The sequence below is a fragment of the Charadrius vociferus genome, unplaced genomic scaffold, assembly GCF_000708025.1.
Source record: "Charadrius vociferus isolate BGI_N301 unplaced genomic scaffold, ASM70802v2 scaffold115, whole genome shotgun sequence".
Lineage (NCBI taxonomy): Eukaryota > Metazoa > Chordata > Aves > Charadriiformes > Charadriidae > Charadrius > Charadrius vociferus.
In genome coordinates this window covers 280415-297010 of record NW_009648636.1, presented here as the reverse complement: position 1 = coordinate 297010, position 16596 = coordinate 280415, and the positions used below count along the sequence as shown (strand labels likewise).

General features: G+C 49.1%; 1 protein-coding gene across 1 annotated transcript; it reads right to left on the bottom strand.

The window, feature by feature from the left end:
- Positions 1 to 513: 513 nt before the first annotated feature.
- Positions 514 to 14791, bottom strand: RAB3IL1 (RAB3A interacting protein (rabin3)-like 1). The gene is made up of 10 exons (XM_009886235.1): positions 14778 to 14791; positions 12040 to 12274; positions 11517 to 11612; positions 9875 to 9952; positions 9029 to 9244; positions 5480 to 5608; positions 5254 to 5366; positions 2324 to 2423; positions 1240 to 1306; positions 514 to 813 (listed from the first exon to the last, which is right to left on the bottom strand). Exons 1-10 carry the CDS (start codon positions 14789 to 14791, stop codon positions 731 to 733), a joined length of 1131 nt encoding a protein of 376 aa, XP_009884537.1. The 3' UTR covers positions 514 to 730.
- Between the last annotated feature and the right edge of the window lie 1805 nt (positions 14792 to 16596).

Genomic DNA, 16596 nt, shown 5'->3' with positions numbered 1-16596 from the left:
CAGGTGCACCGCTCCGGCCTCTGTTCCGGCTGTTCCCCCAGCCTGCATTACCCAGTGCCAAATCGCAAGCTAAAAACAGAAACAAATCCCTCTTTGTGACTCAGTTGGCAGAAATCTTCTCTTGGGGGCTCCTTTAGAAGGAGCAAGGAAGTACTTGGAAACAGGCTGTTCATGGCTCTCCGTAAGATTATTGTGTGCTGCTGGCGTTCGGAGGAGTAAGCGGTCAGCAGGACCTAGGTGTACGGCTGGGCACAGCACCCTCCACCCCCCCAAAAAAATGAGTGGAACAGATGGACAGACAACCAGCATCTGTCCTGAAAGACTTGCTTACAAAGAAGGTCCAGGACTCCTGCCTTGCACAGGACTGGCCTCAGACTATGCCAAAGTAGACTGCAAATAAAACCAAAAGTTTTTTTTTTTTTAAAAAAATGGATATACGCTGCATATAGGAGACTCCATAGAGGACAGTCTGTAGATGGCCACCTCAAAGCAGCCAGGGCCAGCCCAGCTCTGAGGGGGTAGCTTGGCAGCTGCATTCCAGTCACAGTTGGAGAAGTGGAACAGCTGAAGGTGGAACTTGTGCTTCTTGCTCCTTAATCAGCTTCAGGCCAAAGGAGGGGAGGGAGGGAGTAAGGCCCATTGCAGGAGAGGCACTGCATTCATCTCTTTGGCCGACTGTTTGACAAGCCGTTCCTGCAGCAGCGGTTTCCTTCCATGCTCAGGCTTCTGCTTACATCTCACTGGGATAAAACCCAAGTTTGGCCAGAGACATCTCCCTCCGGAGCCGCATGACCTCCCAGTACATCAGCTCCACTGCAAAGCAAAACGGGTGTGGGGAAAAGAAGGAAAAAAAAAAACCACACCAAAAAATCAGCAAGCAAGGCACAGGTGGACACCACCTCATGTTACGCTGTGCTCTCAATGCAGCCCAGCCAGGCTCATCCCCAAAGCGAGGGAAGCAGACATGCTGAAGAGTCCAGCAGGACAGGCCCATCAGGTCATCCCTCACCAGGTCCACCCCAGGGCAAAGCTCCCGACAAGCTGATGAGCAAGGAATAGGGGCATCTAACCCTCCCACTCACCCCCTTTCTTTTGTCATTTAACTGTTTCTCAAAGACACGGGGAGTTCAGGGTACCCCAAGCTGGCCCCAGTCCCGTCACACTGAATAGGACTTCTTAATTCCCCCCGACGGCCCACAGAAGGCATCCCCACCGCAGCCAGCTCCCATCCCCTCTTACCGTCCTGCCTCACTAAGCCCTGCTGGATATAGCGAATGTATGTGAAAAAGTTGCACACGGCTGTGATCTGAAGGAGAGAGGAAAAGAAAAAAAAAGAAAAAAAGAAAAAAAGAGAGTCAGCTACAGAACTGCTTTGCCTGTCAAGAGGCTTGCACAGCACCCAGCAGGAAAGCCCTTAGTGTTCAGCACCTGAGAAATAGTACCATGTACCACCAGATAAAAAGAGATAGGAAGAAAGCTGGTTAAAAAAAAAACAAAAAAAACATCTGGGCATCTACAATCCCATCCCAAGATACTACACTATCCATGAGACACACTGCGGAAGAACTCCAATCTACTGCAGCTTTGAGACATAAGTAATCACTACTTAACGTGGCAGCAAAGTCTGTGATCTTCCTTCAAAGAGCCCTGTTCTCCAACTGAGTGAAAAATCTTTGGAGTTAAAGGTTTGTGCAGAGAGTGTGTGTGCAGGGAGGTAAAGGTGTTCATGACACAGAGTACTTCGGTGCAAGTGACAAAAAATTGGTGAACTTATGTCCACGCATGAAGTCAACTTCTTTTCCTAAGAGTCACATGTTGCAGGATCAGCTCTTCTGATACGCAACTGAGGAAAGCATAATGTTCTGTTGTATCAGGGCCACAACAGCAACATTAACAAATCATTCACCTTCTCCCTCTCCTCCAAAGAAAGGACATCTTGTTCTCGTAACCATTTGAGTCACTGATCTGTACCGGAACAGTTACAAGAGCCAGCATTTAAAGAGCAGAAAATTACTGTGTTTTACAAAGGAGAATTAAAAAATAATAATACAGCAAAACAATCAAAGCCCTGTACTGAATCAAACCACGGAAAGTGAACACACTGAAGACAGGTTGCCTGAAGGAACACAGGGCAGAGCACCGGAGCCTGAGGCAGGGCTGGAGACGTGCACCCTACTCATCGAGCAAGAGCCAGCTCGACCTCACGAACAAACTCAAGCCCCACAGGTCTCTGTCAGTCTGAGGGCTTACCCAAGAGCTCCTCCATCTCAGGGCTTGGAACAATTTTGGAGGGTCGAGCACCCTGGGAAGGTGGAATACTCACCCTGGCCCTGCAGGATGGTGAAATGTAGTAGTAATTGCCAGAATCCCCCAGCATGATGCGGTGCTTGCAGGTCCTGGGGAGGCCACTCAGAGCACATTTCCTGCAGACAAAGAAGAAAAACACTTCAGCAATCTAGTAGCACAGCAGAGCACAGCAATTCAACAACATCAAGGCTATGCCCAAAAGATGGAAGTAGGAGCTCAGAAGACAGATGCTCTGTCAGTTCAGCATGAAGAAAAAAACGTCAACTGCTATGAGCCTTTTGCTCCTTGAAAGATTCCATAAACAGCAAGTTTAGGAGACCTTAGGCTAAATATTTGGAACCATGAATTATTCCATGCCCAAGCAAACCACGGCTGTACCCTTTCCCTGGCAAACAGCCCAAGACAAAACCACAGAAAATATTAAAGAGGTGAGGCTGGAGCAGAGTATAACAAGTGTAATCTGGTCTCTGCACATCTCCTCCATGTTCCAGGCAAGGCTTTTGCTGAAGGAGTTCTGTTCAGGTGTATCAGCTTTCCTGATGCGATGCGAACACCCTGGCTTGGGACCAAACCTGGCCTCAAAACAGGTAAATCCAGCATTCGAGCAGAATTTGCTCACGCTGAGAACTCAAAACAAGCCACGCTGCAGCCTTTATGCTAGGCTCCTATTGATTAATTTGGGTCTGATTCGAAGCTACTCTAAGTGAAGCCACATGGAGTGACTTTGTACTGACTTCAGGGGGCTTCGGAGAAGGCTTGCAGTTCCTAAAGTCAATCTCTTCTTGTGCAGACAGGGAAGAAGCTTGGCTTCACAATTCTGAGAGATTTCAGACCAAGTGAAGAAAATTGCCTTTTCAAGACAGGTCAGCTCCCAGGGAGACCACCAAAAGACATAATCAGCAGGGGTGCAGCATGCCTCTATATTCTTGCTATTTCCTTCCATTATTTGGAAGATGAATGGCTCCCAACACCAGCCAGTTGCCCTCCCTTCATCACCACTTAAAGCAGTAAAGCACAGTTTTCTGCTGCACAGTCATCACCACGTTCCTTGGAGACTTAGTGCCTGTGTGGTGGGAAGAGGGACATCACTCCCCAGCTGCAAAAAGTTGCTCTGTGGGCCATGGAAGATGACAACACATGGGAGCAGATATTTCAGAAGCTTCTGAGCGTGTCTCTGTGCTTCCTTTCCACTGTATCAAGGCAAATATTAGCTAGGAGTGGAAGCAATGGGCTGTAAATGTTCAGATGCAATGAGAAGTAATCATTGCCCAAATATTAACACAACTTACAGGGATCAAATCCTCAAGATGGTGCAGGATGACCGATACCTTTGTAAACGAGATACCTTTAAGAGGTCCTAAATTTGAGCACTGCAGCACACTGGGGGGAAAAAAAAAAGAAAAAAAAAAAAGAGACTCCTACTGGTCACTCTTGGCTTGGTTGATACCACTTGGTGTAACCCCAGCTATCACAACTGGAGCTAGAAGTAACCTAAACCACAGCATTTGGAGACCTGCCCTTCAGCACTCTAGACACCTCAGGGCACTTTTCCAGACACGCCATCATGAAAGCCAGTTGTCCTCACTGCCTCCTGGCCAGCATTTTGCTCTGATGCTATATAGGCAATGCCACATACTGGCCAACTCAGTCCCTGCCCGTCGAGACTCCTCAAACTGTTGCACGTGAGGTCCGTACAGCAGCGTACAGACAAGTACGTCTGGTACGTTCTGGCTTGGGCAGGGATCCCAGCTTTCTCCTTTCTAGTCCACAGAATGTCCAAAGTTGCCATAAAAATCAGTGGTTTGCATCTGGGAAGCAAAGGGGAACGAATTCCTTTGGGGTGCTTTATTGCCAATAGCAAGATTCCTTACCATCCTGTCTGGGTGGAAATTAAACAGGGTTAAAAAGTTAGCTTAGTTCAGCTCTAGCCTCAAAGCTGCTAAATTGCACTAAGTTAGTAACTTGTTAATGGATTAGAGATCTTTCATCACTGACTGAAAAATAAATACTTCACTTACGTTACAATTTGTGACCGGAACCCACTGTGAAGACACAAAAAAAAAAAAAAATCAAAAGGAAACCGATAAGAATAAACACAGGATGGGTTGTTCTTGGAACAGGCCAGGCCTGACACATAGTCACGGAACAATTTGCCTAGAGATGACAGAAAACGCAGAAGAGAGCGGTAGGAAACCTGCATGTGAGCAATGTTTACTGTTAAAGGAACACCTTCAATTAGAAGGTGCTCTACTTGAAGGTCAGGGAGGGAAGAACAAAGAGAGAGAGCCCTGACTGAACTTAAATTCAATAGCTGAATAAAATCCTCTGTCTTCATCTGGAATATCATGTCACTCCTGCTAGTGCTCCTCTTCTTTGAGGCAATCTCAAGTTGTCTGTCACATCAGATACAGTCACACAAGCTCTGGAGTAGCCATAGCCCCAATTCTGATGGTAAGGTGACAGCATCAGGTGGGGAAGACGATATGCAACAAGAGGAAATCTCTTCCGACCGACACTCAAACTCACCTGGTGCACCAGCAAGGTCAGGAGCGCAAGGTGAGCTCAAACCTCACAAAAACATGAGATAACACAGCTCTGACTTAATCCTTTCACCCTAGGTTATGCACAAACACACCTTCAGAGAACATTAAACAAGTTGCTGCCTTAAGGGGAAAAAAACCACAACAAACCTCTTCCAACCCAAGGGCACTAACACATCACTGGGTTATCCTCCAAGAGAGTCAACTACAGTACTTCAGCTGAGCTGGGCTAATTCCCCTTCTCACGTAAAGAGTTGAGCTGAACTACCAATGGTCATAGTCTAGGAGAACACTCAGCTGAGTCCTTTGAACTGTTCAACTCCACCGACTGAGCCAAACTCCACTAGATGGTACAAAAAGACCAACAGAAAGGACAGGACAAGAAAGCATAAGCACAGTTCCTTACTTTGGCCCACCGCACTCTTCTGCTGACACCTTCACCACAGGCAGTGTCTGGGAAGCAACCGGCTCAATGGTGAGTGTATTCTGCTCCACAGCCACTCGCACCAGCTCTGACAGCTGCGGTAAAGAGAAATGAATGCAGATATGAATGTGCAAAGGTCACCTCCACTAAGGTGAAACTTTGGTGCTGCCAGACTGCGCGGTTTTTGTCCTCCTTTTCCAGCACTCACCTCCTGCTTAGTGAAGTCCAGACAAGGTCCTACATCTTCTCGATAAATTCTGTCCAGGAAAGAGCAAGATTTATCCAAACTTGGAGATTCCTTCCAGGCCTGGAACTCAGCAAATAAAATGGAGTCGACCTGCAGCAAGTGTCCAAGAGGAGAGGGAAGAGGGAAGGTGGGTGGAGGGAGAGATACCATATCAGAAGGTATCTGTTACTATGCATGTAACCTAACTACGAAACATCTGCTTTGGCATCTAGAAAGGCTCAGAAGTGTCTGAGGGAAGGTGGCTTGCTCCAAGGATCTTTTATCTCCCACCCATCAGCTATCTGTGCCAGACTGACACAGCCATACTGGGCTTACTCTGCCAGAAACCTGCAGGCACCTCTTTATCCCATCTTCCTCCAAGACAGGGCAGCACCTCTGCTGCAGAAAAGCCACCACACAACCACCAAACACACCAAGCACCCACTCAGCCCACGGCAGGAATGAGAGCGCAGCTGAGTGGCAAAGCACAGTGGCAATGGCATCCAGGAGGCAGAGCCCTTCCTTAAGGAACGGATTGCTACAGAAAACAATGTAATGGAAAAAGCTATTAATAAACCGCCATCAGCAGGACTACATTCAGCGAGCCCAAGTATGAGCTCACAGGGTGCACCAGCCCTTTAAAGACCACTCCAAGCCCAGAACTCTGGTGTCTGGAGAGTCGCAGAAGTAATGGGAACACTGGGCAGCCCCACAGGCTTGCAGAGGCAAGCTGCGTGTAGGAAAGGAGGCCTCTCAGAGTAGGAATAGCTTTCCCCATTGTAATGTCTGCTCATTGCCTTTTACAGGTGGGCCCGCAAGCATTATCGCTCCTCAGCAGCAAGGGACCCAGGACAGAGCTTGCTCCCATCCCCTGAGCCAGCGGGAAGGCTGCTCCCTCCATCTCTGTCTGGTTGAAAACACTTCAGTCCTGGAGATTCTCTGGGCATTTAAACCCCAGATGGATCACCAGCCAAACCACCAACCTGGCTGACAGGGCACCTCCTTAAAAGGCCAGCAAATCCTGTTAAAGCTGCTGAAAGGAAAAACAAAACCAAAGAAACCCTGCTGAGCAACACAAAGAACATGAGTGAACAAAGCTGAAAAAGGTCTGGGTTGTAGCACACTCGCTGTATGCTATGGATACTGCTCACCTGCTACCAGGGGACAGCTTCAGAGCCATAAGATGGAAAAACAAATTGAGAAAAAACCCAAACCAACAACAACAAAAAAAATGGAGGTTAGCATAAAAGGAAGCTAGAACTGAAAAGGCTGGAAGTGCGAGAGGCAGATGGGTCCCACCCCCTCCCCAATGCTGTCCAGAAAGGTTACCTGCCGCAAGGATGAGGAAACATCTGCCCCCAAGGCCTGCCAGCCTGGTTCATAGGTGATGTGGATAGCCTTCCCAGGGATGATACAAAGGAGCAGAGAGAGGAGAGCAGGAAACCCAGACTTTGAGGGCAGAGGGAGAGACAGACAGTGAAGGAAAAGGTTTAGAGAGACAGGCGAGAAAGGGAGGTAAAAAAACTGAGACAAAACAGAAAATACAAAAAAAAGGCTCAAGTCCTCCCTTTCAGGGAACAAAGCGTGCTGCTCAAGATGTCACAGGGCCACAAGCCACAACCTTTTGACTTCAGCTTGAGGTGCAAAAAGGGAACAAAAATTCTGTCATTTTTAGACTCAATTTAAGATGGGGCACATTTTTTCCATAGAGCACCAAGCACCAATGCCCCGAATGCCAGCTCCCCTTTTATCACCTCTCACATAGGCCACTAAGGAATTTGAGAGACGGAAATGAACAAGTTACCAAAAAACCACCCCACGTTTGAGATATAAAATTATTAGTCACTTTGGAAGCTGTACCTCGTAGGATTTTAAGCCCCAGGACATATGCACCCATGTGGAACTTACCTAGACAAAGAAATGACAGGTTCAAATCTTTAACAAGCAAGTCCCAAGAGCTAGCATTTCTCTAAAGATTGTCAACATGAGCTTTGACAAGATTGAGCCAAGAACAGAAAAATGAAGTAGTCCAGTAGGCAAAAGTTATCTCTGCTTACTGTAGGCAGAGGGCAACTTCTACAAGGTAGTCAGTGGTTCACCAAACTGGGCTCTCAGTTTGGAGCTCCTCCGTTCTGACTGGAGGAATGTTTAGCATTGGGAGAGGTCACAGGACCTTAAAAAGATTAAAAACTTTTTCTTCCTGGCCCTCACAGCAGCTTCTAGCTGACTGCATTTAACCCCAACTTCCAGCACATCTGGACTGTTCCCTGCTTGACCACGAGAAACCAGTACATCAGGCCTCCACAGTTACTGCACTGATTTTTTTCTTTGGCTTTCTTTCTGACGTAGCCTTTGTTCCTCCCTGCCTGTGAACAGAGTTAAAGATCTTCATCTCTCTTTGCTACTGCAGTCTCGGGACAATGGCTATTGCCAATGTTGCCTGAAGCATTTCATCCAAACTCTAGCAACAAGAGCACTGCGCAGAAGCTGACAAGGCACATTCACTGAATCCACTGCCAAGAGCAGAGGTTACCAGTGTTGCCAGCACAGTCCTGTTTGGTGAGAGTATTAATTTCACAAGTGGCCCTTCTGTATACATTCTCACACAAGCCAAGTGACCGAGTGCCTCCATGTTCCCTCAACAATTCTTCACAACAGAGGCCGTAACCCGCCCCGCCCCCCCCAAAAAAAAAATAAAAAAATCACTAGGGAAACATATTCCCCCACCACATTCTCACTCATTTTCATTCTTCCTAAGTGCCATAAGCTGCCTCCTTTTTGCTCCCCAGGACAGCTGTGTACACATCTGGCTAGTGGAAAGCTCCCAGGCAAAAAGGTCCTGCTAGCAGGAAGAAGCGTTACTTACACCCATGGTCACAGCAGGTGGGGAACTATCAAAGGATCACCAAAGGGAATTGAACAGGGTTTGTTTGGAAAATATTCACAAATCCTTTGTATGCTTCTCTCCCCAGTTTCTTCCCGTGAGGAAGGAATGAAACATAGTTAATTAAATGTACACTCTGCAAAGGAGAGCAAGAACCATGACATGCCCAAGAACACAGATCAACGGACAGAGACTACAAGTTGATGGAGGTGCCCTGGTGTCCAAGCCAAACTAGGTAGAGAAAAGAAACAACAGCAAATCACGCCAGAGCAGGTAGTGGACTCATCTATCAAGATGCAGCAGAACAACTGGCTTCTGCTCAGCAACTCCTGACACATCCACTCGCAGCACCTCTAACTCCTGGATCTGTCCGTGCCCTCCAGGGATCCCTCAACTGCTTCCTCTAGCAGTTGTCCTGATGCAACCTTGAACATACTTCCCAGAAGGGGAAATCTCCACAAATGGAAACCCTCCGGAGCCTGCCTCAGCACAAATTTAGGGAACAAGCCAGACTACTGCACAGGCCGCTTCTCCCAACACTGAAACCACAGAGCTCTCCAGGAAGCCAGAGTCAGAAGCTGCACAGCTCCCTGCGCACAGTGACAGCAGTGGCTCCAAGGCCGATGCAGTGAATGGCCCTCACCCACCTCTTTGCACTCATGACTGACTGGCTCTGGAGTCACATTCTGGCTGGCAGCTGAGACCATTGCGCTGCTGGTGCTCTTGTTTCGCCCATGGCCCTTCCTGAAGACAGCTTTAGAAGGGCTCTGGAGCTGAGGGTGCAGCTCCCGGTTCGGAGAGGAAGGTGTGGATGTGATCACCAGCGTCTTCAGAGCTGTCACCTCTGCTTGCAGCATGTCGATCTGAGAAGACAAGGCAAGAGTCAACAGCACCTTCGGCACCTGCTGAGCTCGAGCTTGCCGCACCCCACCAAACACTAAAGCCACAGGGAACCAGCTACAAGCCCAGTCACAAAACCTTCTCCCCATTCTCCCAAATGCCCACCATCACCCAGAATTTTAAACAGGACTAAACAGAAGCTATTCAGAAACCCACCCCTCTGGCACCTCAGTCTGAGCACATTTTGCTCCAGGCTCTTTTTAGACCAAATAACCCAGAAGAAATGTGTCTCTCTCCTCAAGAAGGAACCAGTTGAGCAGCCCTATGATGCAGCCTTGTCAGGAAATTCCAACTCCCCAGATCCTTGCTCTAATCATCCCCACAGCTGTGGCAATTAAACAGCATATCACTTCTCTGTGGTTCCTCTGGCATCCATTTCTCAAAGGGGAGCTGGCCCAGCAGCAGACTGCAAGGATGCCTTTTCCCCCCCTCAGCGTCGGCTGATGAAGGAACAGAGTAAATGCAGCATCTCAGAGAGACTGAGCTGCGGGCACTTTACTCTCCTCCAGCCAACAAACAGCACCAAGGCCAGGCTGGGCAGGGACGGCACCAACCTAGCACAGAGATCAAGTCACAGAGAGTGCAGTTCTCACCTTCCCCCGTGCCTCCCTCAGCTGTTTCTCTGACGCCGCCTGTTTAGTGTTTGCTTCTCTCACCATCTTGTGCGCTTCCTGGACCAGAGAGAAGTTTAGTCTGCCTGTTGCAGCCCCAACTCATAAAACCACCAGGGCAGGCCGAAGCTCTGCCATATCACGTGCTCTAGGCAAGCAAGCAGGGGGACAGACATCACTGCCACATCCGAGGGTTTTCCTCTGTCAGCTGTGAAGAGCCTGCCCCCAGAATTTCCCAGAGAAAGCTCTCGGTGCCAGAGCCCGGAGTGCATCTCCCTTCTAAAAGTGTGCTTGGCGATATTAAAGAGTTTAGCTGGCCGAGTCCCAAGGTCATCTCTTTCACTGATACGGGCTGCTGTGAAGAAAGCTAGAAGCAAGGGCCTGCCCCTCCTCGCCCTTGGGAATTGCTTTAAAGCTGAGGCTTTACCATTAGCACCCACCTGTGCTACATCACAGCTGTGTTGCAGCTGTGCCTGCGCCCAGTCCAATACCTCTGTGACTCTGACCTTGACTCACTCACTACTTTGGCTTCCTGACTTGACCTCAGGCCTGCGTTGTCACTGCAGACTCGCTGTTTGATCACTGGACTGTTTTCTGACCCTGATTGCTGTCTGTGGCACAGATCCTGATCCAGCCTTGCTGCTCTGCGTCTTGGCTCCTTGCTGGTGAGATCACTGCTCTTGCCTGACTTGTTATTGCACTTTGCTCCCACTTCCCTTGTGGAGCGGCCAGCCCTCACTGCTCCGGGCACGGCTGCAACACAGCAGGAGCTGTAGTTCAGATGGGGGCCAAATGGCAGAGCCTAGCTTAAAAGCATCTCACACAGGAAGAGGGGAGCTGTGTGAGTCCCAACTGGGGCCTCCCCACAGTGCTGTCTGGAAGCAGTCTGTCGAAGGCCACCAAAGGAAGGGGACAGCCCTCAGCTACACCATCTCTAAATTCACCCTGAGCCCAGACAGCCAAATCTCCAGGAGGGGGATGCTCTCTTGGCCCTCGCACTCAGCATGAGCCTGTGTTTCAAAGGTACAGATGGGCTCTGGCTTTCCTCACTGCCCAGTCAGATCCAGACACTAGAGCGGCTGGTAAACGGGATTTTGCCAGGGTAGAGCTTGGCAAGAACCACGTTACAAAAAAACCAACAACCAACCAACCAACAGGCTTTCTGAAGTCTCACTGGAGCAGAGTGGATGAGGACATCCAGCTTGTTCCCACCCCAAGCAAGGGCCGACATGAATCATCTCTATTACACAGCAGCTGCTGTCCAGACTACAGAGCAGGCACGGCAGAGGGACAGGCAGCTAATACTCAGCATCAGCTACAGGCAGCCCCACATCTGTTTTTGCTACCAGATGTACAGACCCATAACTACTGTGCTCTTTATGCTACCCCACAGCCGCTAGAAGGGGAAAGAAATGCATGCAAATGCTCCCCAGCAGCAGGTACAAGCCCCTGCTCTGAGGCTCTGCCTAGAGCACTGCCCAGCTCTGCTCCAAATGGGAAAGAACAACAGGGGAAAGGAGGAAACTGTGGGAGGACATGGCTGGAAGTTCAGGGAAAGCCTGTCTTAAAGGAGTTGGATGTAAGCTTAGCTTAAGAAATGATGAGAAAAGGAAGAGGGTGGTACCTCAAATAGGCTAGCTGTTAACTCCTCTAGTTCCTGCTCCAGTTGTTCTCTGACTTTTGATAATCTCTCACATTCTTTGTCCTTCAGCTTCAGCTCCTGTTGAGGAAATGGAAAGGGACGCGTGAGCTCATAGCTGGCCCCAGTAGTGTTGATGCCTGCGCACCATGCCACCAAAGCCATCCCTCCACAAGCTGTAGCAGGCTTTTCAGGCTGGAACCGCTTGCTTGCCAACAGCAAGGAGGCTCCATAGTAAGCACTGCCTGCCTCAAGCTTCTTTCTGCAGCAGGTTTCCAGGACTAATTTGGATGTTGGCATAGAGGCTTTGGGTCAACCTAGGAACTGATGTCCTGCTCCAAAGCACTTTATGGCCACCTCAGCTCAATCTCACTTCTCTTCTGCCTGCTCCCGACTGCAGCACAGCCACATTCAGACCCTGCTCCCCTCAGCACCAGCTCTAGGAAAACCCCCACTGCTCAAATCTATGCCGCCATCCTCAGGTGTTCTCACAAACTCTGGGCCTTACCTTTTGTGCTTTGTGCAGCTCTTCCTTCAGGAATTCAGATCCCTTTTCACGGATCTCCACTGAAGAGCTACGTAGACGTGACACATTGAGCTGCTCGGTGGACTGGGTCTCATCCCCACCTCCAGCATCCTGGCATCCAGTCTCTGGCTCCTCCTTGCTGCCTTTGGATGGCATTAGTGTCTTCCAGTGTCCCACAGCAGGTTGCTTCTGGCTGTCTTCCTCAAAATTGGCCTGGCTGTGGGGTACCAGTACAGTGAAACTTTACATGAGGGTGATTCACAGCCTTCCTCTAACACTCACAACACATCCACCTCCAGCCTCTCACAGGCACTGCAGTAAGGGTGATGGTGTATGAATAGGGCAGGACTGGCTTAGAGGACCTCTTTTGTGCCCAGCACCACCAGTTCCTTTACCCTGCACTGCAGGCACTGCCTCCCTATTGAAGTGCTTCACCCTTTTGCCATGGATTGCTTCCAAACCAGCAACAGAAGAGATGACAGTCTGAAAAAAAGACTTTGGGGGAAGCCTCCACTCCTGTCCTGGGATCTTTAAGAATAGCACCAAGTCTAGTTTGAGATGCCCAGACGGCACTCCTTTTAAGAAGGGCTGGTTTCTCAACAGTGAGTACTCCCTCACAGATAATTCTGGATACACAAAGCTTAGTAGGCAAAGCAATGCTATTAGCAACTCCCGATTTTACCGTTCTCAATCACCATGTCCAAGATACTATTAACTCAGGATAAGGCAAGAGAATTAAAGACAGCTGCTCCAGGAATCGCATTCTTGCCTGTTTTCTGAGAGAAACAGACTGCAGCTGGCCTGTTTAGCACTCTAGTATACACCCAGTAGACCCAAGTTCAGAGACACTGCTTCCCCAACTGAAGAAGAGTAGCAACAAAAAGCGAGTACAGCTTTCGCATTCCCTAGCAACATACAGATCCTAATCCCCTCCACTACAAACCCAGCCTTCCTCTCCCCTCCACCCCTGCTTCGAGGGGAAGGATCTATTTTTAACCTACTGATTTTGCACCAAAGTCCTCCACAGAGCCGCCTAAACCAGTGTATTTCCATTAAGCTGAGATGAAGCCCTATTTTTCAGTTTCAGTGGCTGGCAAGGAGAGATGTACTAGAAGGAAGAAACCAGAAAAGTCACCCAGGACACTCTTCCCCAGTGCTCAGTAGGACTTTGTCAACAAATTAACACAGACCCTGGAAGAGGCTGATCAGTTTAACAGGCTTTGCAGCTGCTGGGGTCTTACAAGAGGAAAACGTAGGCCCGAGTGCCTGCATGATAGGGTACCGCAATCATAGTGTTACCTAGAGCACATGCACCACCCCTTCTTCATGCATTGAACCGTCCTCACGTGGTTACTTGCCGTTTGAAGCCAGCGGGAGCGCAATCAAGCCTTGCACACATGGAAGCCTTCTATCATGTCCAGCACACAACGTGCTACAGATTAACCTGCTGCCAGTTATCTGTGGGTCACAAGCCTTGGCTGAGCTGCGGTGCTCCCCTCTTCAACACACAGCACCAATCCCTCCTCCCACACACTCCTTCTGGCCACTGCTTCTTGCCCACTACCTTCTCCTCCCCTTCTTTTGTTAGGTTCACTTTCTCTCTTTTCTTTTCCTAATCTCTGTGTTTTCCTCTCCTGAATTTCCCCTACCTCCTGTATTCCAGCCAGGCCACACTCTTCCCCCTCGCTCTGATTCCAGCCCCATACTGGGCTTACATCCTCAGCCATGTGCTGCTCAGAAGAGCCTTGTTCTCCTTCATCTCACCCAAATACAAAAGGCAGTCAAACCACGAGGCCCAACTACTGACAGGCCTTTTTCTCATAGGCTATGCCACCTGGCAACAGCATGGTGCTACCACCTTTGCTACTCAAATTTGTCCCTTTCTGCCCCACCCCAAAGCTGTCCATCAGCAACAGTTGTCCAGAGTCATCTTCCAAAGAGGGAAAGAAGAAGCAGCTACCAGCTTATTCAGCTCAGGTACCACAGAAAAGCATGTGGAAAAGCACACATGGAAAACTCCCTGAACCATCAGAAGATGAAGAGCACATCATCGCCATGCCATGCCAACTAGACAGCGTTTTGATTACAGAACTGGGGAAGGAGGACATGCAGTCGCTATCACAGATTTTTCTGACCTCTCTGTTGAGCAAGAATGAGTTAAAGTGCCAGAAAGACGATCACACAGCAGTTTTAAGAAGGTAGGAAAGGACAGAAGCAAACTGGTGTCCCATTGACTTAACTTGGTTTTACTGAACATTCACTGGGAAGATCTAGAAAAGGAGGCTCATCCTAGTGATGGTACTAAATTTGGAAGTGTGGAAAATAACATAAAAGGGTGCGCTGGGGAAAGGGCAAGAAAATAAACATTAGTTTTGGCCAGAGGAAAAAGGACAGACAGTGCCTCCAAGCAAAGATAATTCATCTTGAGCTATTCAGCATGCTGGGACTGCTTGATAAAAGCAATATGCACAAACATGGAGGGATACGCCTGACTGAGCAAGCCATGACCAACAGGAACTCCAGACTGGGCAGGCTTCTACAGTTCGAGGTGCAAGAGAGCGCGGAAGCGCGAACTACAGGGTGTTCATAGTGTGCACTGCCTGCTCCATCCAGTTAGGCTGCTCTGTTGGCACATTCGGTTAATCAGAGGAAAGGCAGAACTGCAGAGGAGAAATGAAATGGTTTAGAAAGGTCAAGATTAGCTAACATGGATCACTTACCTAAACAGTGACATCGCTAACAGGATGAGGAGGTCTCCAAAGGCTCCAAACACTAAGGGAGGGGAGAGATCGAGCAAGAGCATGACCCAAAGGAAGGAATTAAATCCATTACACAAAGGGGGATATAATGAGATCAATTAATCCTGGAGATGAGGGGAGGTTCTCTGAAATGGATTTGCCACAAAGCATGCCAGAGAGGTCTGTTCAACAGTTAAACCACTCCTCAGGTGGCATAGTGGAAGCTCTCTCTGCTGTGGACTTTTGCGATTAGACAGGGTAAGTTGTAGAGAACACATCTCTCCAGGTTCTCCTGCATTAGAGAGGAAACACACCCAAAAAACACACCAAGCAGCTAGTTAAAAAAAAAAAAAAAGAAAAGAAAAAAAAGGAAGAAACATGGAAAAGGGACATTTCAACAGTCCACCAAAATACTAAGACAGCCAATCTAACCCGTACATAACAGGAAGAAAAAAAACAATGTTGTTTCTTTATGACTCTCAAGTTCTCAGATGAGAGTTGTTTGTCTTGGGATACAGGTATTCCAGTGTATTTCCACACGCTATGGAAGAAAACTGAAGGACACAGAGGAATGAAACAGTCCCACCCACACTCTGTAATGCCAAGGGACCTAAAAACCTATCCTGAAAAAATCACCCCATCTTCTATGATGGAACAGCGCTTTCTCCAGGCCATGCAAACAGAATCCCAACGAAAGGGCTGGCTATGGTGGCTTCTGTCCAGCCAAGCCCCCATCTCCAGTGTCCAGCTGGGGCTTTGAAATACACCCCCCACCCAACCCCCCCAAAAGACCAAAGGGCCACCACATACACTCACACTCTCTTGCTATTGCTGGTGGCTATCTTTCCTGGAAAAATACATCATATCCTAAAGGTCCCCCACTGACACAAGAAACGCAAACTTATACAAAAACACCTCAATACCCCGCAACCTTCTAAAGTTGGGATTCTGTAGAAAAAGCAAAAAAATGTGCAGGATCTGCACTTTTTCCAGCGGGCCCCACATGTTTCCTGCAGTGCTGATCTGACAGGGTTATTTCCCGTGCAAACAGCCTGTGGGTCTCTCCAGGTTAAACTCTTGCCCTCAGGCTTGCGAAGAGGACCCGAATTTCCACCCCCATCAGGACAGAAGCCTGAGCGCCATTGTTCTGCACCACCTCGAAGCAGCATCGGTCCACAGCCCGCTCACCACCAGCTCTCAAAAGCTTTTGCAAAGCGTATGTTCTGTTCTACTATAGTCTAATGAACAATTTATAGACTCACAGAAAAGTGTGGGTTGGAAGGGACCTTAAAGACCATCTCGTTCCACCCCCCTGCCCTGGGCAGGGACACCTCCCACCAGCCCAGGTTGCTCCAAGCCCCGTCCAACCTGGCCTTGAACACCTCCAGGGATGGGGCCACATCTTCTCGGGTCAGCCACAGCCAGGGGATCACCATCCTCAGAGTGAAAAATTTCTCCTAATATCTCATCTAAATCTCCCCTCTTCCACCTTGAAGCCATTACCCTTTGCCCATTTGTCTAAATCACCCACTGTGTCCTTACGCCCGTGGGTCGCTGGCGGACATGGTACCTCCTTATTCTGTCTCCTTACCTGACTTCCAAACAACCACATGCACAAACGCACGCCGGCGGGAGCCTCGAGACCGGGCTCACCCGTGAGTTTTTCACCTCCAAGGACGCAAAATATTAACAGCAAAACAAACAAACCCAATGGAAGTCCAAGGGGAAACTCAGCCTGGCTTCCCCCGCCCAGACTCCCTCGTCCCAGCCACCCCAGGGCGGCGAGGCTCGGGGACCGCCG

Excerpts from the sequence above, each read along its gene's own strand:
- RAB3IL1 (XM_009886235.1), bottom strand. Across the intron at positions 9,953-11,516 it reads TAACAGCTAGCCTATTTGAG|GAAGCGCACAAGATGGTGAG; the intron begins GTACCACCCTCT and ends TCTCTGGTCCAG. Across the intron at positions 5,609-9,028 it reads TCAGTCATGAGTGCAAAGAG|GTCGACTCCATTTTATTTGC; the intron begins GTGGGTGAGGGC and ends CACTTGCTGCAG.